The sequence below is a fragment of the Xiphophorus hellerii genome, chromosome 8 (assembly GCF_003331165.1).
Source record: "Xiphophorus hellerii strain 12219 chromosome 8, Xiphophorus_hellerii-4.1, whole genome shotgun sequence".
In the NCBI taxonomy this organism is placed as follows: domain Eukaryota; kingdom Metazoa; phylum Chordata; class Actinopteri; order Cyprinodontiformes; family Poeciliidae; genus Xiphophorus; species Xiphophorus hellerii.
The window spans coordinates 10,907,032-10,931,330 of record NC_045679.1 but is presented as its reverse complement, the minus strand read 5'-3'; the positions used below and the strand labels follow the sequence as shown (position 1 = coordinate 10,931,330).

Here is a 24,299-nt window from a genome sequence, read left to right as displayed (position 1 = left end):
GTTCAGTTAAATAGAAAATAAAATTGAGTTTAAAGAGTTTGGTGGACAGTTAAGGGGTGTTTTTAGCAGGAAGGAGTGTTTTATATTTATGTTTGAACTTCAGAACATAATTTATCTATAATTTACTGGAACTGACAATGTTTATCTAGAGAGTAAGACCTTCCAGGCAATACCATCTTCCCGAAAGTAATTCCTTCCACTTATGGAGAAGCCTGGTTCATCATCCTGATACTATAGTAGAAATTTATTTAAGAAACAGTCTAACTGCATGATAAGATCATTTAAGTAAAAAATGAGGAGTACATGTTTTTTAACCTAAAAGTGAGACTAAAAGATGTAACATACTGGATAAAAGCCTATCACAACTCACAGGTCATTTCAACAGGAAATCAGGACATTGTGCACAGTCGTATCTGTGGAAACAGCAATCAACACAGGAAATAAAACACAAATCTGAGCCCATAGCACAATAAACAAACAGATGTTCACTTTAGGCAGCAGAAAGTGATCAAAAATGGAACGACTTGGCTCTGATGACTGATTACTATTAGTGACTCTGAAACATCTGTTAGCCAAACAAAATGACAGAAACAGCTAAAATCTAAGCTGTTTCTAAGCAGAACTAGTATATTATAAAAGCTGCTGAATGTGTATCTTTATGCGGTTACACAGCCCTCCAATCTGGCAGAGCAATGTCAAATTGCAGCGCTAATGAATATTAATAAAGGCAGTTCTCACCTACCCATCGCCACAGAGCATAAAACAAGAAGACTGAAATCATATGAAGGTTCCTTCAAGTTTGAGTGCTGAAAAAGAACGTGCAACATGTCTGGACCCATAGCAAGCTATTTGTGTCCCTTTCCAAATGTCTCTCGCCACCACTCACACACATCTCCGACCCCCACAGACTCCTTCCCAGAGCAGCAACAAAGGGCCCCGCAGGAGCTTCGGTGCCATTCTCCAGACAGAATACTAATGCTGCACTCCACAGCAGCGCCTCCCAACACACACGGCCATGCACACCGACATGCTTACAGACGAGAGCCCTTCAGAAGGAAGGTCTGTAGCCAGAGAGTGCGGTGAATTGTGTGCAAGGTCTTTAAACGCAAGACAGACAGACCGATTAACGCTCCCAACAGATGTAGTGGACAAACTGGGATAAACATGATCTGAGGGTGACAGAGAAGTAGTGCTGTATTATTTTCTCCTTAGACTAAAGGTTATGACATTGCTTTGGTGTGTAATCATGTTTTTATAATAATAGCCATAGCTTTGTAATAAAAACACTACTTATTTGGGTTGGCTGTCCACTGAGTGGTTCACTGTGCGTCTGTGTGTTAGATAATGTATACTCACAGAGTTGAGTAAACAGTGTTAGAGTACAGGTTGACCTGATCTATCTGAACTAATAACACAGTCATTTGTTTCTGCTTCTATCATCCAGCTGTGTTAAACATAAACATTGGCCAGTTATGCGTAACAAGGTGTATCATAGATTTAATAAGTTACAGTTAAAAAAATAATAATAATGTAACCCGTTATCATATAGTTCTTACTGTTCAATGTCCTTTAATAAAATGTCAGAGGAAATTTCATCCGATTGTACGGAGCAGTGCCACCCATGTCTTAACTGTTTCGGCTCATTAGTATCACACATGGTTCTTGTTTATAAGAAAGAAAACTGGCTGTTTGGAAAATCTTGATGTAAAAACTAAAAGAGAGTTGGTCATTAAGCAATGTCATGTTAAACAACAGAGTCCAGAGTAGTTACAGATTTAAACTAAATTAAACAAATATTAACTCCATATTTTGCTTTACTCTTCCAACTCTGTGTACATCTGATATAAATCTTTTCCAACTACTGCTTTGGCTGAAATATACTTTAAATTTATCTCTCTACTTCTGATTAAAGTAAAATTTAGTCTTTCAATTTTCTAAATAGTTAAAGTAAACTGCTTAAATCATTGTTATAAGAACATTAAACCTCTTATTCTGATTTTAAACAATAGGGACCAACTCTTGTATAATGAGAAATAGCTAATAAAAACTAAATATCATAGCTACTATGTTATTTTAGCCTAAATCATTCAATAAGAGTTGCGCTTCGATTTAAAATAACATATTTTTTGTGTTAATTACATGAGGCTGTGAAACTGTGGCATATTTACTCAAAGTTATATTATTACAAGAATCTCATGGCTAACTGGACAATGTGATTAGATCTTAAGTTAGGTTTTGGACCAATGAGAACTACAGTATGGTTTCTTATAAAAACAAACAAAAAAAATCTAAATCAATTAACTGTGTTCAAGTTAAAATACAGCAGATTTGACAAAAATCTCGTAAATGAAAAACTAAATGTTTGTTGCCACAATTTCAAGAGTTGTACAAATAGAGACGTATTAAAAAAAATATTCTACACACATGAACCAAAACAAACCCAAACTGTAAAGGTTGTTTATGACAAACTATGTTCACCTGAGCCAATTCCATATTAATAATAAGAATACGTGTTCCTACAAATACAATCAGAAACCCTTCAGTGTGACCAGTGTGCTCCCTAAAGAAGCAATAGTTTTGGCCGTTCATGATGGGAAGAAGCAAGCAATAAACTTAAAGAAACAATTGTTGCTGTCCATCAGTCTGGGAGGCTTGAATCACTTTTCCAAGACATTTATAGTCCATCATACTACAGGGACACAGATTACACACCAGAAAAGAACGTTACCACTACAGTCACCAAGCTTCCCGAGAGTGAACGCCCCGGCTAATTCAACACAGGGTCAGTGCATGTAACACAGAGAATGTGCAAAAACCCAAACGCTCCACCTATTTGCAATAGATCAAACATATGACTCATTTGAGGTTTTAAGGATCTTTCACAACAAAATGGAAGCATGACTCAGGTTTGCTAAAATTGTATCTAAAAGAACCTCAGAACTTTTTCCACAATGTCTTACTTTTTGTTATTGTTCTAAACCCAATACTATGAGCAAAGACATGAATAAATGTTGATCCATGTTGTTTAGAAGATTTTTTTTGTAAATAAACTTGTAACTGCTCCAATGAGAAACATGTCTCTAAGTTTAAGGTTTTTTTCTCAGCTGAACCTTCCAGCAGCCACTCAATCAGTAAATGTATGTCATTGAGATCATCATTTCCCATTTTAAGAAGGAAACTGAGATCAGGTCTAAGAACTTCCTTGAAATCCAGAATAATATTTGTGTAAACGCACCTTCCCGACATTTTCTCGGTCTCCATTATTCAATAGTTCAATTCACCCTGTAGTCCGCTGAGCAGATTCCTTTGTTTCATATCAAATTGTCACATCACAAACACACAACAGTACACCAACAATGCATTGCAATGATTTGTTCTCCTTCATTCATTGCTGAACTGTTTTAAATTCTTAGCCATAAAAGGGAGGAAGAGGCAACAGAGCTGCCAAGAAGGCATTTTTTCTTTAAACTCATGACTGAATGAAAACCTGAAGGTTGGGAAGTTTGAACAAACACAAAGGAAGAAACTGGTAGTGAAGGATGACTGAATTGTGATTTGGGGCTTTTATGTGGCTATATGTAAGGATGGGGAGAAAAGGCCACTCTAATCCTCTCCCAGTATGAATCAAAATACTGTGGTATTTTCTCCACAGGACACAGAGTGCATAGACCACACAGAGAGTCTAAATGCTAACAGACCATTTGGCAGCTTTCTTTTTTTCAATGGACATGACGTATCTTTTGGGAGACACAGACACATGAGTGCACTTGTGAATTTTAAGTAAAGCTTTGGTAAATTTTGTTAGTTTTAGATTTAGGCCTACTTTAAAACTTTCATAAGCACTGTCATACAAAAACATCAAGTTCAGATCAAAAATAAAGACTGAAATGATTAAAGACGAGAGATGTAAAATAAGCAAATGTTTCAAAAAGACCAAAGTTTTCAAGGTATTTGTGTCTACAATGAAAAGTCCTGCATCTCCATGCTGTTGCAAGGTGTTTATTCCAAACCATGACATAAAGCATGTTAACATGTGTGTGTTGTCAGGACAGAGTGAATCTTCTCACTGTGAATGTTCTCACTAGCTTATAGCATTAACCTGCCCTGCAGTGTGAGGCCCTGAGAGGAACACCGAGCTCATCAGCGGACTATTTCTGGAAACTAGCTCATTAGCCTCAAGTATTTAGACAAAGAAAAGAGGCTTCACGCTGGACTAAAACAGCCCACGATAAACAAGTCTGGGCTTGAGATTAGCAGTGTTGGCCAATTATTTGAATGACACTATTTTGTTGCATTATCTAAATGTTTTTTTTCTAACAAAGAGAGATTAATTTTTCTATAAAAACTCACAACAAAATATTTACATCGTTGAATGTGAATATATATGATTGGATATACAAATAGTTTCTCTGTACTTACATGTTGTATATCTATAAAGAATAATTATAACCTTTCAAGTGTTTAGTGGCTAACATTAACTAACACTTGTCTATGTAAGGCTTTGTTCCCTTGTGATGTCAACAACCTAAGACAGGGGTGTCCAAACTTTTTGCAAAGAGGGCCAGATTTGATAAAGTCAAGATGCCCGGGGCCAATAGTTTGTTCGGACATTTTTTAACTACAAAAGTGTCATGCACTTATAAAACAATTTTCATTGTTACAATTATCTTTATTTTTCAAATGACAAAAAAACCAAATATAAGCCAGTCAGGCAGATGAGAACAACTCTAAAAACACAAATTCTGCTTTTGAAATACCTTAAATTTACATGAGTTTAAAAATATCTTTGCCTCAAGAACATTTTAAACAGGTGTTATAAGTAATGCAAAGTTGTCTGTTATTATTAAATCTTAAAACAAGTGAATTTTGCTCTTGTCATTTACAATATCTTTCAGAAATTAATAGTTTTCATCTACAGGTTCATAACCAAATCTTACTCAAGAGTTTAATAAAAATAAGTGCCATAAATCCAAGTGCATAAATGTTCTTTTGGCTTTTCGCTGCTGATAGTGACAGACGTTACCGTTCAAAACACTCAGTTTCATGTCCTCAACTCTCAGTGCCACACTGTTACGTGCCAGGCAAACATTTGCAAATTCTTGCTTCTTCTCAGGGCAAATGTTCTCCACCATTTTCAAAACACAGTTTTGATAAATGTATCTTCAGTAAAAGGTTTGCCATGTTTAGCTATTAACATTAACATCGTAGCTTGCTTTGGTGGTATTTTCTTTTGACTCAGGCCCAAAGAAATCGCTGTTGTGATGCCAGTGCAGCTTGGAGCTGCTTCAGTTTTTCAGCACGGTCACTCCCTGTTAGCTTGTTGTATGTGTTAGCATGTTTAGTCTGGTAGTGTCTCTTTACGTCAAAATCCTTAAACAAGGCAACCGTCTCATTACAAATTAGACAAGCACAATTGCCTTGATTTTCAGAAAAGAAGTATTGTAATTCCCATCTCTCTTGAAAGCGGCGGCCCTCACTGTCAACTTTCCTTGTTTTCTTTGCAGTGGCCATGGCAGAAATGAGTGGAGAGGGGTTTGCTGCACGGAGGCAGAGACTGATAGTATTAAAGTGGTGCTGCCACCATTTGGTGAAAGGAGGAATTACAGTTTCAAGTTTTATGATTTATTTATTCTGTTTCACAGTGCAGGCGGGCCATAAATAATACATTATGAGACCGAAGCTGCGGGCCGTATGAAATCTGACCGCGGGCCGTGATTGGCCCCCGGGCCGGACTTTGGACATGCCTGACCTAAGAGAAAACAATATTCATGCTAAAACAGTCTTGTGTAGGTTGGGATCTTGCAATAAGCTACAAAACGTCTGCTGCTCAGTCTTTGCCCTCCAGGCTTATTAAAAAGTCACAACATCTACAGCTAAGACCATTTGCTACAACTTCATGGCTCCTCCATGACTTCTTCCAAAATCTAACTGCTCTGCACATTATAAAATACCAATCTGAACGGGTTCTGACTAAGAGTCAGAACTCTTAGTCATAAGGCAACTTGAGGAAGAATGAGCCAGACAGACTATTATTAAACTGGTAATGGGAGAAAAGAGTAATTGGATGCACCAATAAGGAAATTTGGGACAATATCAATAGTAGCAACAGTTGAAATGCAAAAACATCCTTGAGGTTTTATTACTCAGTAGGGCTTTGAGGTTACAACACAGTTTCATACAGAAAAATAGGCTCCGCTTTCTCATGAGCAAGCTCTAAGATGGAAGGGTTTTGCATTAGTTCACCTTGAAAATGATCTTCCAAATTAAAAACATTCAAACAAACAACCATGAAATGTAAACCCGTATCTCGTCTGGTGTGACACTGTTTTAGCACTAAGTGGCACTTGTTAAGAATCCAGTGACATTTTTTATTTACTCGTTTTCAGGTGAAAATTATGCCCGATATGAAAGATACATAAGAGACAAACTGTTTGCCAGAAAAATTCCATTAAATTGACAATGAGCTTACCATACACTAAACACACCCACTTTACTTCTGACACATCACTGAAAACTCAAACTGTGTACTACTAATTAAAATTACTCCAAATTTCTGTCATCACTAACAGCTATTCTTATATTACATTGTGTGGAGTTTTTTAGACAATTCTCAATTCTCCCCTTTTTTCTGTCATGGCACAGTGTCTTCCAAGTAAAAGTGGTGATAGCTTACGAAAGATGTGTTTTTCATCTAACTGCATTTACCCAAGAGTGACATCTACAACTGATAATGCCATCATCACAAGTGTCAAGTGATTTTAAACAGATACAAGAAAGTGGTTTGTGTTAAACTTCCTTTTAAATCATTTTTCACCACACAAGGAATTTTTCGCAAGAAGGTTTCTAACCATATAAACATTCTTCTGTTGTTTAGGTCTAAAAATGAAACTGGTTGACAATTGAACTTGGAGGAAGCACCTCTGACCCTGGAAGTCAACACTTTCCTGGATTCCCAGAGCAAAAGATAAAACTATTTTTACTTTCATTTCAATGTAGCTGAGAGTGGCAGAAGTGCAGCTTTTTTTTTCAAATATTGAACCAGTTTCCTCTGTTTTTTGCACTTCATTCTTATCTGTGTGTCTGAGTGTGTTTGTGTAAACAGTGTTTGTACTAGCAGGTATTTTGTGATCTGCTTTGTGTTCAATGAATGGTTTGTGCTGCATAGTACAACAATAATAATCGGTGGATGTTGTGGACAATAGTGGGCAATGGAGGTTGTGTAAGTGAAGCCATTATATGGCCGAGTCGCATTGTTGTGTTTCCTGAATCTTTCAAATTCTCTTCCTGTCTGGGACACAAATATAATCACGGTGGACATAACGCATTTCTAATACGGATGCTCGAAAAAAGTATATTATTTAGCTTAGAAAAGAAGCACTAAAGCAGAGCCCTTTAAAAATGTTTAAATTGTGACTAAATCTGAATTGATAAATGGTGGGAGAAAAAAAATCTGCTTTTTGATGCATGGAGCTGGATCTTACCCTTACAAGCTTTGATTATCTCATGGCACAAGGCGGAACTCTGAAATGCAGTAAGTGTGTCACCTGACCAGCCTATGGGGAGTATCACAATCAAAGAGAAAATCAATTGGACAAAATATGCAGGATGTGTGAAACTGAAAGCAAATATTTTGAAACAAGAGACATGAACCAAAAATGTAAGCGGTCTTTGGATAGAAAATTCTACCTTGAAGATAATTCCCTGAAATGCTAAACTACACCCATTGCAACCAGAGTAAAACAAAGTGATGTGATTGTAACAGCTCGGACAAACTATTCCCACAGTATCCTATTTCACCATAACTGTGCAGCTGCTAGCCTGTTGTGCTAGGAGTCATGCATGTCTAGCAGGAAAACGCCAAATTGCTAAGAAGGACTCAGTTTTTGTGAAGTGGAAAATCTGTCTGGAGGCATGTTGGGGTCGGAGGTCAATGTTAGGTCATTAATTAATTTATAATCGCATCTTAAGACTTTTAAATTGTAATCAAATCTATTTGTAAAGTGCCTAAAGATTCCCACCCCTGTAATGTATTAACAAGGTATCTGCAGGTCACAAGTCAAATTTAAGACTTTAAAGACCTTTTTAATGTTAGTAAATAACTAAAGCAACATAGATATTTGGTCACACTTTGCTTGTACAAATAAGCCGGACAAATTTCAAATTGTATCTACCAAATACACAGGTTGTGTTTTTAAAAACTACAATTCTTAAATATATTTGTAAACTGCAGTAAAGAGCGACATCTTGGGGCATCAAGTCTTTATGACAACTATTAGATGCTATTTGCATGTCAACCGATTCTTATCCTAAAAGTAAATGTTTTGAATTTGCTAAATGTTACTTGGATTGCAATTGGAATGCTTTGATCAGATGAGACTTTGGATAGGTCAAAATTTCAGAGAAAAACACTCCAGGTGGATCAAGTGTCAAACTAAGGATAGATTTATGAAAAGGTTCCCCATGTGCACTGTTATGTATGGTGGAGTACCTGTGATGTTGTGGGGCAGTTTGTCTTCTAAAGTCCATGTTAATGTTGTTTTGAATGCATCATAAACTTATGATTCTCATGGTCACAGTTTCGAGGCAAAATGTTTGGGAACCACTGATCAAGAGAAAACGTGCAATGTCCCTTGAAGCTCCAGTCTTGTAAAGTGTTGTTCTACAGGCAAAAAAAAATGTTTAATGTGTTTTAAAAGGGTTCTGTAAGTAGTATGAGCAATGAGAAACCACAATCACACATAGACTCTACTGTGTCACTGTCATTTATTCCCAGAGGTTTAACAAAAATAGCCACAAAGTGTCATTCACAGCCTAGAGACCTACATAAAGTTGCACAAGTATAAGAAAACGTTGTTTAAACACTGGGAATTTTTTTTTATTGTTCAGTCTGAGAGCTGGCCAGAGGGACGTTCACATGACTTCTTCTTCATGATCAACACCCAAGATACATGTTTGACGTTCTTTTCAAGTTATCCACTCACTATCAGCTGATGCATGTAACTCATGAACAAAGAGGTGACAGTAAATAAGCCATGACACAAGCTAGTGTATAATTAGTCTGCTTCCTCTGCTATCTTCTCTTATCCGTTTTTTCTATCTCCACAATGCCTTGTTCCTATTTCTACCTCGGCAAACTTCACCAGCATCAAAAAGCTGTTATGTAATCTGTGATTATATGTTTCAGTGTGCGGGGTTGGCTTTCTGGGAAGAGGGTGAGGTCTGAAGGAAGAAGACATCAGTGATAACTTTATTGTTCCTGCCAGTGTTCTCACAAACTCTACTTTGCCAAAACGGGCGGAGGTGGAAAATGTGCTTCCCTCAGACACGCACTGCACAAAAAAAATAATCTGGATGCTACTCTATCAGACACTGACCGTCCCAGTGGGAAAAGAAGCATGCCGAAAATCCCTCTGGACAGACGCTAGAGTCGGCTGTGATCTTTTCTGTCACAGAACCAAGCAGAGGTATTGGCAGACACGCTGCCTGAATTGGCAGCTTGATGATTGGCTTCACTATTTCCACAATCAGTAACCGATTTCAAATGATGACCACACAAAACAGCAAAGGCAGATTGAGAGCTATTTTAAATGGAGTTTTACAAAAAGCTCTAAAGATTATGTCATCCATTTATATTCAATCCACAAACCACAAACGTATGCAGATCTGGTTGTCCACTTGAAAAGCCAAGAAGGGAAATAAGAGTACCAACCAAAGAGGCTGTACAGAGGTTCATGGCTATTCTGAAGTAGAAATCCACAATTCGGGTATTCATAGGACAACACTAAGTGCACGACAAATCTGGTCTTTATGGAACAGTGGAAAGCTAAGTCCTATTTCCAATTTGTCACAAGCCATTTAGGGGACACAGCCAATATGTGGAAGAAGATACTGTGGTCAGAGCTGTTGAAAGTTACAAAAGACTTCAGTCTAGGAGGGAGATTCAACTTCCAGAAGGAAAATGACTCTAAACATACACCCAAAGCTTTAAACGAATAGTTTAGATTAAATCATAGGGTTTTAAAGTGTTAAATGGCAATCTGATTTAATTTGAGCAAAGAAGAACTGGCAATACAATTGCTGTTTCAAAATTCAGGAGCTGAATCTTTTGGAAGTTGCATTTGAAGTTCTACTAAGTAACAGCAATGCGACAAAGGCTGTCAAAATTTGAAGGCTCTTCCAAACCCAGCCCACAAATCTGTCATCCTTTCCCCGATTCAAATGATGGGTCTGGTCCTTCCCAGCCCATCCTGTCCCAACATTTATTAAGGGCAAATGAGAGATTTGTGTCTTTGTAACAACAGCATATGAAGCAATAGAGTGGGAGACGAGTACAGTTATAATGTAAGCATATCAAAAACTGATAGTACAAAAGTTAAAACCAGTGGTGTGGTTTGACTTTTGTCATTTGCATAGAATAGTTTTTTTCCCTAGATAATTTATTTAATTATCTCAATATATAAATATTTAGAAGTTATTAAATAAGTCATTTAAAAAAACTCAGTAAGATTCCAAGATACATTTTTACCAGTGGGAGTTCATCATATAAAATAAATTAAAATACATGGAAGTTAGGTAGGGCTGCAACTAAATCTGAAAAAGTTCAAGGGTGGATGAGAGTTTTGTAAGGTGTTGTGTTTCAAAAGTTTTTTTTTTACCAATTGCTTTCTCCTGCTTCTTTTCAGCAGATGGCTGCATTTGCAAGGCTTTGCAATGTACACTGCAGCATGAAAAACAAACATAAGCTGTCAAAAATAAGAAAGCATTGCAGACTGTGAGAATATTCACCAAGACAAACCACTGAAACGTCCATCATTCCTGTGTCAATAAACGGGTCTGCTGCCCTCTGGTAAAATGTCATTAACTCCACTCTAAAATCAATCAATCAGTCAAGTAAAACTAATCAGCAAGACTAAAGGCAATGAGACAACAAGGTCAAACTCTTCAAACTGGAAGCTGAAACAGCAAGACTGCATGTTCTTATTTAAAACACCCAGATGATGGTTTTCTCTGGACTTTAAGAGTACATACTTAAAATCTTCAGACATGCATTGGAATTGATAACACTCACACCCATCATCAGCAAGATAACACCACCCTTCAGAGATCACTAGCGGTTTCAAAGTCTCTAGTGAAAGAACTGCAAGTTGCTTGGCAACAGCAAAAAAAAGAAGAAAAGAAACTGAATATAAAAAGTTCAACATGAAAATAAAAAAATCAGTTGCAAACAAACAAAATCAGACTTTGTGCTTTTTTCTGCGTACTAACCACATTTTCACATCTTTGGTATCATCTTCAAACACTTTTAGACATAAATCAGGGTCAGTTTTTGACACAGACAATATGGCTCACTACTCAGAGTGGCATCTTGATGAAATGACACAAAGAGCAAGGACAACTAATATACAGAATCAAAAATAGTTTAACCACTTAATAGCTTGCAAACCAGCTTTCAAACAACAATACATTAACAGTTAAGAGAAAAAGCTGATTTTATGACCTGAGATATTTCAAAACAGCTCAACATGTCCTTTCTGCATAAAAAAGTGCCACACTTCTTTTTACCAAGTGACCAGCAATGTGCAGTAGGAAGTGGGGGAGGAGCAGTACTGCATTGCTCTATGCTCTTAGCAACTTGCTATATTTAGCTATTTTTCTGACAAGAAAAAAAACCAGAATCGGCAGGTCAGTTTTTTTTAAAAGATCTCTGACCGGCCAGAATACTGCAATCAGTGCAGTCCTACTTTTCTATCGAAGTGCCGCAGCAGAAATTTAAGCACTTTTCAAACCATCCATCCATCATATACTCACTTGTCCTTGCACAGCCACACTTTGTGCGTGTGTATGTGTGTTGGAGGAATGACATAATTCATGCCTGAACTGCCACTGCCTTTTACCCTCATGTTTTCAAAATGGCTACATATGAGTGTTATGATATTTTTGACAGTGGACAGAGCTGAAACTGTCTGTACAGCAACCATAACCACAGAGATTTATAGTCTGACTGAGGAACACAGAAGTCTGCCAAGGGAATGGTTAGCAATTCAATCCTGTCTTTTGGCAAGATAGATGCCCAAACTGGCCCAAATCTTAAAATTGCTGTGTTTCTACTTTAGAGCAAGAAAAAGCGATTGATAGCCTGTAAGAGGCTGAACTGCGGTATAAATGAATGTACGTGGCTAACAGTGTAAAAATGTAGTTTAATCCACAATATTAGATCAAAACTAACAGTGTAGAAAAATAAAGCATAGTATTTTTGTGAGAAATAGTACAAGAAGCAGCCATAACAAAGCTGTTGCTATCTTTCCACCATGTTAGTCAGTCTGTGGGGGATGAAAAGCAGGTTAAGGTCATTCCAATATGTAGGTTAAAGTGATGCAGAAGAGGACAGAGAGACTGCTGCAGCAAACAGTCTGGTCCACTGACCTCCTTTGGTCGTCTCTCTTTCTGCAGTATTATGTGTCCTCCACACTTTAAAGCTAATCAAACTGATTGTTTCTGCTATCCTCACACACAATGACCCCCATCGGACACACACAGGCCTACACCTTTCACTTAAGCTAATGTTACACTTTCGCTTTACGTCCGGGCACTTAAAATGTCTCAAAGTAATATTTCAAAGCTACTTCTGACTCATTTCAGTTTAGTTTTTATTTTATTTTATTTTACCTGTGTGATGAATGTTGATGATGAAACGGCGCTGATTTCTTTTGCTTCCCTGCTGCCGACTAATCAAGGGATAATAACCGGGATTAGTTTGGTTTTTTTTCTTTCTTAAAGAAAGGACAAATGCTTAACTGACCGGCTTACGACGGAGCTACTTCTTTTCCTCAGCACCCGACGACCGGTCAAACGAAGCGGGGAAGCAGCGGAACCGATCCTCCTCGTGCGGTCCCAGCAGCCGTTGTAACGGTAACGGCTGCTGCCTCCAACTGGGATGGCACTGAGCTCCTCTCACACGCCAGCTTTTCCAACCGGCCGTTCTCTCCTCCCCCTTTTCCTCCACCTTCTCCTCCTCTATTTTTCCTCTCCAGGCTTTCTCTTCTCCGCTTTTTTTTTTTTCCCCCTAAGAGGCACGCGTGATGAATAATGAAAGGCTCGCGAGGTCCCAGGAGTGTTTTCTGGCCCGTTTTCTTTTTTTCAGAGCGCGAGCCGAACACAATGAGGCCGACCCGCGTGGATCAAGTTACCACCGTCCTGCCTTTCATTCATTCATTTATTCAGCCGCTAAGCAGTCTGACTGCAGCCCTGTCAGCTTCCCCTTCACCCTGTCCAGCTTCACCTCCCTCTCTTCTTCTTGCAAATGCGCTTTGGTGAGTTTTCAAGAGAACCAAACCAAGCAAATTATTCATTATCTCTAGCTATGTCGCTTTCAAGTAGACTTCCTTAATTAGTTTCTTTAAGTTTTTTTTCCCAAGTTCTACCTTAACTCCGTTCTTTTTTCTTTTTTTTTTTTTGCTTTATTTTACATTACAAAACAACTAATAATTGTGTAATTTTAGGAAATAAGACATGGTATAATTTTTTATTTTTTTTTTCAAATGGAAATCTGAAAAGTGTGGCATGCATTTGTGTCCAGAAACTGTAACCTCCAGTCTCCTGAGGAATGTCTCTACCAGTTTACCAATTTATGAGAATTAAATGTTTGCTCTTTCTTCTTGAAAAAAAGAAAAAAGTCATGATCAGTCTAAATGAATGGAGAGCATCTGCAAATGCCAATTTTCAAGTCTTGTCATTGTTTCTCAATTGGATTTGACTAACAGACTTTTTAAATTTGTATGTGCTAAAAAATAACAAATATCACCTTTCTCCCACTTCACGATTATGTGTTACCCTGTGATGGTCTGTCTTATCCCAACAAAATTTTAATATAGAATATGCAAATGGTACAGATTGAATTTTTTAATTAATTAATTTATTTTATGATTATTACTATGTCCGACTGCCCCAGCTCTTTTGTTTAGGAGAACAGTCTGGTCTGCAGGCCAGCTTGTTTTGCTTCTGGTCTCTTTTAGTACAAAGTGAAACTGCAGTGCTATGTGGAGTATGTGGTTTGTCTTTGTCTTTCTAAAACAGACAAAGCTTTACCTGATAAAAGATGTTGTTGGGATGGCTGCATATTTTTGTTCCAAAGGCTGAAGCTATACCATGACCTTTCCACTAATATGTCCTCTGTGTCCCATGATGGAACTCTGCTTTTCAAAGAACATTGAACATTCATTTATTAATTTTTAATGTTTGATCTTTAAAATAGAGGCAGCAACCTAGATTTTTTTTTCTCTTTTGTCTTTCCAAGTGTGAAGTGTCTTGATCACAAAAGAAGCGCACAGAGTTCATTCACGCTACAAATGGAACAACAAGAGCTTACATGTGCAACTTTCGCTATACACTGAAATATATGAAAAGGTAAAAATATCTATTTTTCTGTTAGGAACCAACATGCTCTGTATTCAGTCAGCTATCAGTAGGAGAAGCAGAAAACACGTCGTGTCACACATTTTACTAGCTGCAAAGAACTTGCAGTCTTGTCATTGTCACAGCACTGCGGTTGTCTTGTCTTTCATGTCTTTGCTAAACTTTTATCTGGAAAAAATTTTGCTTTGAACCCCAGATCGTGACAGACAGTTGTTTTTTTTTCTATCTTTAGAGTTGGTGTGAAGCCAAAGTTTGTGACAGAATTTTAAACATATAATGTAAAAAAAAACAAAAACAAAACGCTTCAGGGCTCACGTAAACCATAAAAAAGTTGAATCTGAATTGGTAAACATTCATTACTCACCATGGCAGATTGGTGGTCTATCCTTGGAAAAGGAGCTTCAAAGCCATTTGCTGTCATTATGGTGGCCTCTTGGCTGTAGCCTGCACAGTGAAATTTGAGTTATTGTTTTCATAGGTTTACTTGTTATATATGACCACATTTGAGAATTTTGATTGTGTTGCAAGCAGTTCCTTCTGATTGTACCTGAACCACTAAAGCATAAATGTCCTCACACACAAAAATTTCAGATTTGTTCACATCTATGTAAAGATAATGACTGCGCCACTAAATAGGAAAGTGAAACAAAAAATTTTTTTTCCTCATCATGCACATAGAAATGTTTAAAAGATGAACACGTGTGATTTTATGCAGATTTTAATTCTAATGGATCATTCTTAGTAATATTAATCTTTTCATTCTGAGAATCTAACTTCTTTCGCCACTTGCCTTACTAGTTTAATAGTTTCTGCTGGATGGATGTAAACTAATTTTGTATAGCCTGTATATTATGTGTTCCCACAGGATATGTGCAGTGGTGTTAAAGAATTTTTCATGAGTACTGAGAATTATACTGAAAGAGAACATTTATTTTTATTCTGCATCCTGTGTCCTGTCACTTATACTTGTAACAACATAAATCTGCTAAAGTTAAACCTGGCAACATTGAGAAATTATAGTGCAGTCAAGGTATTTCTACTTCATTTACATACTCTTTGGTGTATGCCTTTAGAGACTACATGTACACGCAGTCTCTAAAGGTATAAAAGTCACATTAATTTGGGGCTTTCAAAGATTTCATCATTAACAATCATCTGGAATGATCAAATATCTAACTGGATATTTGATCACTTTTCTTGGCAGAATTGAAAGAGTTAGTTTAAATTGGAGAAGGTGAGATCTATAGGAAAGTCATTACAGAAACTTAATGTTAGCCTACTTTATCCATTTCAAACCCTGTTTCATATGATCCCAAAATGTGGAAAAACTATGTGTAGCTCTTAAACATCTCATCCAACCTGTCACCAAACAAAAGGAAAATGGATTATGAACCAAGGTTAAAGTCTGTTATAAAAATGGAAACTGAAAAACTGTCGGTGTCCACATTGAAACAAGTTAAACATCACAACTGATGTATAACATGCCCACTAAAAAAGAAACTCCTGCTCCAATTCCTTCAAATTCAGTTGCTGATTCACTGCCAGTGATAATGGCACATTGCAAAAAGGTGAGTAGAGAAATGAAGACAAGAGGACCGTTTCTCCAAATTCTTTAAATTCACCTCAAATTTCAGCTAGATGATTGAAACTTGGTTACAGCTTGCTGTTCCAACAGGACAAACAGCCACAACACACATAAAAAGGTCATCAAATTTACACGAACCCTACCAATTCTGCCAAAAAATAGTAATCAAACATTCAGCCAGAACTATGATGGAAGCTTGCCTATGAAAAGTTTATGGTAGAGGTGTAATTATCTCATGACAAATTACTCTAATATTAGAGGTGGGTGGATTAGTCCAAAATATCACTAATATTGTTACCAAGTCGATATTAGTGCTGGATCAATACTATACTTTGGTTTCATATTTCCTCTTGAAATTTATTTTTTTTTGCACTTCAGTTTCTCAGCCCTACCTAAAAGAATGTTGTTTTGATTTGTTCCCAAATGATAAATTTCTGCACTTTGTTTATTCAGGAAAAATGCACACAAATTTGTTTTGTTTGTCTATTATGTTGATATGTCATTAAAGTGTTTGGTAGACACCAACTTTGCACAAATTCTATTCTAGGTAAATAAAAAGGAAAAAGAGTCAGAATTTTGATGATATGTCAAACTTAAATAATAAAAACTGTCCGTATCAGTATTGGTGATAGCCCAGTATTTACCTGGTATCTTATCAATACCAAAATATGCCCTGTTTACATATCACACACCTCTACTAAATACTATATAAGTGGGGGTAGATATTTAAGCCCCTCTGTTTGATTTTGACTGAGTGAATTTGAGTTAGACTTAAAACAAGATCATATCAACAAGACTGAATGTTTTTGTGTACTTAATTCAGATATTTTGTTCTCTCTAATGCCTATCAATGTGGGAAAAAAAACATGCTGTCCAAATGTTCTGAGTATAATGTCAAAAAATTATGTTATGTAAAATTTGAACCCTAACAAAATATGCGTGCTTTGTTAGTGGCAGTGGATATTATGATAGCTGGGTGCAGTAAGGACAGCTTGTGATCTCTTGTCAGCAGCCAAAGAAAAAAGTGAATGTTAGAGACAGATGGAAAGAACAACAAGCAGGAGACAGCAGGGGGTTCACTGGAGAAACTCAGCTTTATTGACAGAAGATGGAGGGAGAGGTTACAGATGTCAGAGCAGAGAGAGAGTGGAACAGAGGACGTGACAGAGTGATAGGGAAGTACGGAGAGAGGTGTGAACAATAGAAAATGGCTCCTTAATTTTTGTTTCAACAGTCCAAACAACCATGAGGGTAGAGAGTCAGGAAAAGGGAGACTCCTACAGATTCACATGAGTACTGCAGGCTTGGCAGTGGGACTGGTAAACTGAGTTTCCAATGTGTTTGTCCTTACTTTACATCCAAACAAACAGAAACCCGTTCGGGGAAGCTGCATTGGTCTTCCTACATTCCCAAACTGTGAAAATGTTTTCTAATGAAGGTATTTTGTTCATTACCTGCTCAATACTGGGAAAACAGGAAAATAAATTTAAAAAACTCTTTCCAGCATGCACACTTCTGGATACTTTTCTCAGCGATAAAAAAAAAAAAAAGTAGGATGAGGCATGTTTTATCCAACCCAGGTGAGCAAAGAAGGATTGTTATTCTCATTGTCCTCAGCCTTGAGAGCCATTCAGTTTGCTTGGTGTAAATAAAATATCTCATATCACAAGAGTTTTGAAACAACAGTTGCAAACAAATGGGGGAAGAGTTATGTGTGGTCAATGGTGAGATCACACACAGCAAAGCAGTGGGTTGAGTGAAAATATAAAGATCTTAATTGTGCGCTCAAACAGTGACTAAAAAGGCATTGCAGAATATTTCTAATACCATAATTTGAATTATTCTCTATACCTACAAACATGTGGTAAATAAATGCATCATTAAATAAAATATAGAGGGTATTTACATTCTTTTTCAACATAGGATGCCAGATTCTGGCATACCTGCTCAGTACCTAATTCAATAGCTTGCTGGATTTACTGACATTTGCTGTAGCCAGTCACATTAAAGCATATTTTTGTTTGAAGAGTAAAATGCAATTCCATAGTGGGAGCTCAGTGTGTGATTTGTGGACAGAATCACCTACAAAAACATATTCATGAGACCACTTAAAGCTGGAATTGTTATTGTTTCCACCAGAGTTAGTAGCCAGAGCAGGAGGGGAAGTTAGATTCTTTAGTAGAAGATCAGGGTCAGTAAACGAGTCAATAAATAACTGTGGAGAAGTATTAATGTTGTGTTTAATGTTGTGTCTAAAAATCAGAGTGCAGAGGCACATATCTGGTAAAGTCTTGAAATTCTCGCACTATTTTAAATATCCAGATTTAATCTGTTTATATATTATATATATTTTACACTTTTTAGAAGTTTTTTTGTTTAAAAAAAACACTGCTTTTGGGTTTTGAAATTATTATTTTATATGTGAAGACACAAAATATTGTGTTTTTGTTTTCCCAAAAATATTTCTGAAATCTCATCTCTGTCCTGAACTTGATTTTTTTATTCCATCTCATCTTGTGAGATGGATGTTTCATCACATTGCTTATTCCTGATAGAGGTCAGCTGCACAGGAATCTAATACCACTAATTGTCTGATTTAAAACTGGAACAGGTCTGACTGGTGAGTGAATCATGTCAAGATCAGAGTTCATGCATTAAGCACGTTAGGTGAGTTTCCTGATTTTTTTTTTTATGGCAAACTGGAGTTACAAACTCCTTCCCAAATCCTTGAGAATTTTTAGCATCCTTCTAGCCAAAGGCTGCGCTGACTGTAGAAAGAGCTGGCAGTGCTTTTAGTCTTTTTGTTTTTGTAAAAAGTGTAGTATTTTCCACATCAATTAAGTGATGCTACACAAAATACTCATTAAAAGCATGTAACTTTTTTTTTCCAATATAAGAGCACATGTACAACTGTAACACCAACATAACTTCTGTGTTAGTAGTTGTAAATTATTTTACGTTTAACTGTTGCATAATATGCATTCCCACACTGCAGAGTGTATTTGTTTTCAGCTGCCTGTGCTTTTAATAATTAGACACACTGGAAAAGTTGGCTGTTTTGATCCTACTCGCTGCCAAATGGTGATCCGGACCTTCCTATAGGCTTGTGAGTTAGGAAGAACAAGAATGAGAGGAAATGACCTCAGCAGTGGAGCTGTTGGAGTTAGTGGTGGAAGCACCAGAGGGAGAAGAGAGCGAAAACAAAAAGTTTCTTGCGGAAACACGCATCATTGGATTTTTGAGTTTCAAAACAAAACAACGTGTGGTTGCATAAGAGAAGCAAAGAAATAAAAGTCTAATAGAAACATCTATTTATCTCTATATTTTGTTAGAACTATCATTGTTGTAGAATGAACAGGCACGTAAAGAAACCAAGGCAACAAATACCCACCTCTCCTGTCTCTGGAGAGAGACTCTGTACAAAGAAAAGTGTGGGTTGGTTCAGGTCGTACATTTCTCTGTGTGATTGTTTTTATTGGTGTGTGTTGAACAGGAGGCTGAGGGTTAACAGAGGAGGATGTGGCCTAACAGAAGGAGTTAAGGAGAAACAAGTGATGCTTTGTTTGAACGCTTAATAGGCTGTAACACCAGGGGAGATGATTTGGTTGGTTGATGTGTGACTGATTGTCTGTAAAGCCTTGTTTACAGAAAGCTGATGCTGTTTGTCAAATAGCCTATTGTTTTTCTTCACCTTTGCCTGGACTGACTTTTCCATAATCATAGGTTTTTGGCACAGATATTCTCATCCCTTAAGCTTTTGCACTTTTTGCCACCTCAAAATCACAAACTTCACTATTTTATTGGGATTTTACCTCATAGACCAAATAAATTGGTGCATAATTGTAGAGTAGAAGGCAAATGAGATATGGTTTTCAACTTCTTTATTAAAGAGAAGTCTTAAATGTGTGGCATGTGTATGTATCCACCTCAGTGCTATTATATCTACAAGTCTCTATCGTCTCTGCTCATCTACGTAGAGACTGAAATCAATGCCCATTCTGTTTTGACAGGATGGAGAGTTTTTGTGAACATGAACATTTAGTCTTGCCACAGTTTCTCAATTGGATACAAGTCTAACCTTTGACTAGGCATGAATAATACTAACATTAATATATTTTGGAAGGTGAACCCAAGCCTTTTGTTGCCTCTAGCAAGTTTTCTTTCTGGGATTTCTCTTTCTTAAGCATCATCAAGTTTGACATTGACTTCGACTAGCTTCCATGTCCCTCTTGGAGAAAAGCATCCCCACGTCATGACACTGCCACCAGTGTATTTCACGATGGAGATGGTGTTCTACATCATGTTCAGTGCCAGGTCTCTGCTATACACATATGTTGGCTCTCATCCTAATAAAGTCCCTTCTTCCACAACTTTGCTGTGGCCCCTCAATGACTTGCTGGAAGCAGTAAACATAAATATTAATTACTTTCTACAAAGGTGTTTTTCTTCCTGCCACTTTTCCATAAAGGTTGGATTTATCTTGTCTTCGTTCACTTGAGCTGTTGTCTATTTAAGAATATTTTTGAAAACCGTTGGTTATTTTTCTTTCATTTCACCATTATATGCTACTTCCTGATGGTCTAGCAAATAAAATCCCAATAAAACACATACAACATGCATAATAGCTCAAGGGGTATGAATATTCTTATCAACAGCTTATTTTCTGCATCTTTTTTGATGATCTGAATTCACAAAATACCGCATTGTCTGATAAGACAGCAGGTGGAAGTGTTATAGAGGTAACGAGAGAGCAAAAATGATCAGGTGGCTAAGCAGAAAGTCAAACGTGAGACAAGAAATGGAGTGTGTTGTGCCAGTCATTCAGAGTCCAGAGGAGGAAGCTAGAGCTTCTGTTAGTAATCATCCAAACACAGCGCAGAGGAAGGTGATAATAAAAGGTTGGAAGAGGGAGAAGACTCAGTCACATGAGGATGCAGCACTGGCACCGTTTCCTCTTGTCCGTACCTGTGGTGGGGGTGAGGCCGGGCGGCGGGGATATGTTTGCTTCTGGGTTTGCAGGGGGTGAGGACGCGCTGTCCGGTTCGCGCCCGTCAGACGACAGTTCCGTGCTGACGGCCTCGGACGTGGCCGGCCGTCCCGACACCAGGTCGGCGGCGGTGCCGTCGATGATGGAGATGTCAGTGACCGTCTTCTCCCTCAGGGATTTCTCATCATCTTCGTCGATGAGCACGACCTCGGCCTTGACTGCACCGTCAAAGCCGAGCAGCCTCCTGCTCTCACTTGTATCCTCAACGTCCTGGTAGCCAAGGAATACCATGGTGACAGGGTGCTCCGTGCTGGCTTGGGGCATGGGGCTGAGCTCACTGCTCTGATTGGCTGATGAACCTGGTTGGGTTGTAATGGGAGCAGAGGAAAGGGGCATCATGCCCAGCCGGGTTTCCCTTTGGAGGGTGATCTGGGCTGGTGGACTGGAAGGAATGGATGGTGGGGCACAGGAGGGCGGTGACAGATCGTCAACATCAGCAGGAGAAACGTAAGCTTGAAGTGGAACTGGGGTCACCGTCACCTGACCCCTCCCACTGTCTCCTCTTCCTCCTGCATGTGAAGGCCTGGCAGCTCGCTGGACTAACTCATCAACCTGTGCAGAGCTCCAGCCGTTCTCCACGGTGCTGGTAGAGACGCCCCCAGAGGAAGTGACCTCGTAGACGACTTTCCTGCCATCATCGTAGACCTTGACACCCCGCGAAGCCGCCTCCAATGGGCTGACGCGATTGGCCGACAGGATGCGCTGCTCACCGGTCTTCGGGTCGTGCTGAACGTTGATCTCCATGGCGAACATTGCTGTTAGAACAAGAGGTGTGGGGTGGAATGGGATGGAGGGGAGGGGAGAGTGGGTTTGAAGAAGGAGTTAAGGGGTGGGTTGAGGGAAGTGAAAAGGGGGGTGGGGACAAAAAGGTGAGGGGATGAAGTGGGAGGATCCAAAACAGTTTCTTAAAAAAAGTGATAATTAAAATCATATCTGTTAAGATGTTAGTAAATTATCAATTTATCCAGAATATTAGGGAATCTAATCAGTATGGGAAACCAAAATATTTTACTGTCAACATGTTGATACTGAGTCAGGATAAACAGATAATGGTAAACTTGTCACCCCTTATAGTTTTGTATTCAACTTTCCTTTTTAAATTAATCAGTGTCTAAAAATGTTAATTAATGACTTCTGACTTTCTATTTTTCTCAGTGTATTAATATGGTATGACATGGAAGCCCACTCCCAAAGCCACTCTTCAAAATTGGAAAGACAAAAGAACAGACTTTTCAAGCGAGGTGATGAAGAAAAATCAACTGGACCAAACTTTGGCAAGTCAAGAAAGAGCAAAAGTTAAAGAGGATAAAACAACTGTAATGGAGAATTGGGTCAAAGACTGGCATCTTGGGGTCATCAAATCTTCATACCAACCAGAAGATGCCATGTATTTGACAGCTGATTGTTTGGGTGATGCAAATAAAATGACCTTTTCTATCCCACCATCACAGGTCCCACTTATTGGAAAAAGAGGGTTGTACAAAAGTATTAACATCGCAAGACACTGACATTATAAAAAAACAACAAAAAAACAAACAATTGTTTTGCTCTAATATTTTAAACTCTATTGAATAAATGTAAATTTTTTCCAATGTGAGCTCATGCTACTGCAATAACTTTGCAGATCATTATAGAAGTGCCAATAAGCATGAAGGTCGCTGTATAAACCCAGCTCCCACTGTGACTGCCGCAACTGCACTGCTGCTAAAGTTGAGCTTTTGTTTTTCAGGGCTCACTGCACAGTCAGCAGCCCTTTATAGTATGTAATAAATTGAGCATGCAAGATAGAGTACCCATACTTTCAAACTATGTCATTATTTCTCAGATGCAGCATGCATTTCTATACTAAAAGTAGTTCAGATCTGCTTTTTCCAGTGATAATACTAGTAAATACACAGGTTTGCTAATAAAAAAGTAATTGAAAGCATTATTCCATCTTTGATATTTAAGAGCTTTCATTTATGTGAATATTTAGTGAAATAACTTATCCTGATTTACTTTCCGAGAACTTCAGAGTTGAAAATTGGCTCAAATGTGCGCATATAGGACTCGTCTGTTCTTCTAGTGAGGTCATATTAGTCATAATCCCTCTTGGCTCAGACCCAAAACCTTTCTATCCTCTCCTCCCTCCCTCCCTCCCTCTTTTTCTCCTCTCTTATTCTTACCAGGTCTTGATGTGGTGTGCTCTCCAGAGGCAGGTCGGCCGCTCCGGAGATAAGCGGTCAGGTCTAGGTGGTTGGGATCGGGATCCGAGTAGTCCGAGACGGGGGCGGACATTCTGCCGGCAGCATCTAGTGAGCGGGAGCGCAGGAGGAGAAATGGCACATGGTCAGTGAGATGAGAGAGAATCACACTCAACTCAAACTCTGGGCTGTTAGAGATCCGTAAACATGAGCACGCTGGGGACACGCACACACTCACGCCCACACACCTCAGTGATGTAAAGCCACACCCGTGCGAAAATAATACACACACACACAGAGCCCAGCCTCTCTACAGGAAAACTAACCCCACCCCTGCGTGACCCTGACCACCCCATCCACATAAACACCGTCGCACTCTCCCTCTCAGTTTCTGTGTTAGTGCCAACACTGGTACCCCTGAGGTACAGTGCTTATGCAGCAGAAGTGTGTCCAAGTCCATGATTGTGTATTTGTCTTTCCATATACGTGTCTATACGTGTGTGTGTCTGCAGAAACAATGCATCAGGGGCTTACGAGGCTTGTTGGTGAACAGTGGGGAGATAAAGGCAGCGGCTAGAAGGTGCAGAGTCATGGCCTTGTGTGTAGGCGTGAGCTTCAATAGTCTCGCTGAGCTTCATTGTGTGTGTGAGTTAGTTTTGGTTCAGTGCATGTATATATTTATGTCTGTGTGGAGGCGTGTGTGTGCGTGTGGCTGGCTGGCTGTGTGTTTGGGGGATTCAGGAGCGAGCTCTGGCTTCCATCTCTCCTGCCTCAGCGAGACTATTATTCACACACCCGCCATGCAGATGCACACAAACACAGTTCAGGGTCAAGTTATTGCACTTTCAATGTATGCGTCGGGGTGTGTGTGCGTGTGTAAATTTGTTCCATTTTCTCATTACCACAGCCTTAAATTGTGCAGTTTCATTAATGCAGTACAATGTCCAAAATACACAAGCAAACAAGGCCTTTATAATAAACCACCAAAGTCAGCAAAAGTAGATGATAAAAAAAAAAGCTGCAGCTGGTTTAATCATCATGAGTTCATCCAAGAAATCCACTTGGCTTGGAC

The 24,299-nt window shown here is 38.5% G+C and overlaps 1 protein-coding gene across 4 annotated transcripts in view; it reads right to left on the bottom strand.

The window, feature by feature from the left end:
• Positions 1 to 24,299, bottom strand: part of palm2akap2 (PALM2 and AKAP2 fusion) — an 80,241-nt gene that overhangs the window by 17,196 nt on the left and 38,746 nt on the right. For 3 of the 4 annotated variants that reach the window (XM_032569381.1, XM_032569380.1, XM_032569382.1), the window contains exons 7-9: positions 23,210 to 23,335; positions 20,963 to 21,799; positions 14,777 to 14,856 (exon numbers count right to left, since the gene is read on the bottom strand). In XM_032569381.1, the coding sequence (XP_032425272.1) occupies positions 14,777 to 14,856; positions 20,963 to 21,799; positions 23,210 to 23,335 (1,043 nt within the window). The remainder of the gene's footprint in view (positions 1 to 14,776; positions 14,857 to 20,962; positions 21,800 to 23,209; positions 23,336 to 24,299) is intronic. The other variant, XM_032569383.1, reaches the window with a different exon arrangement.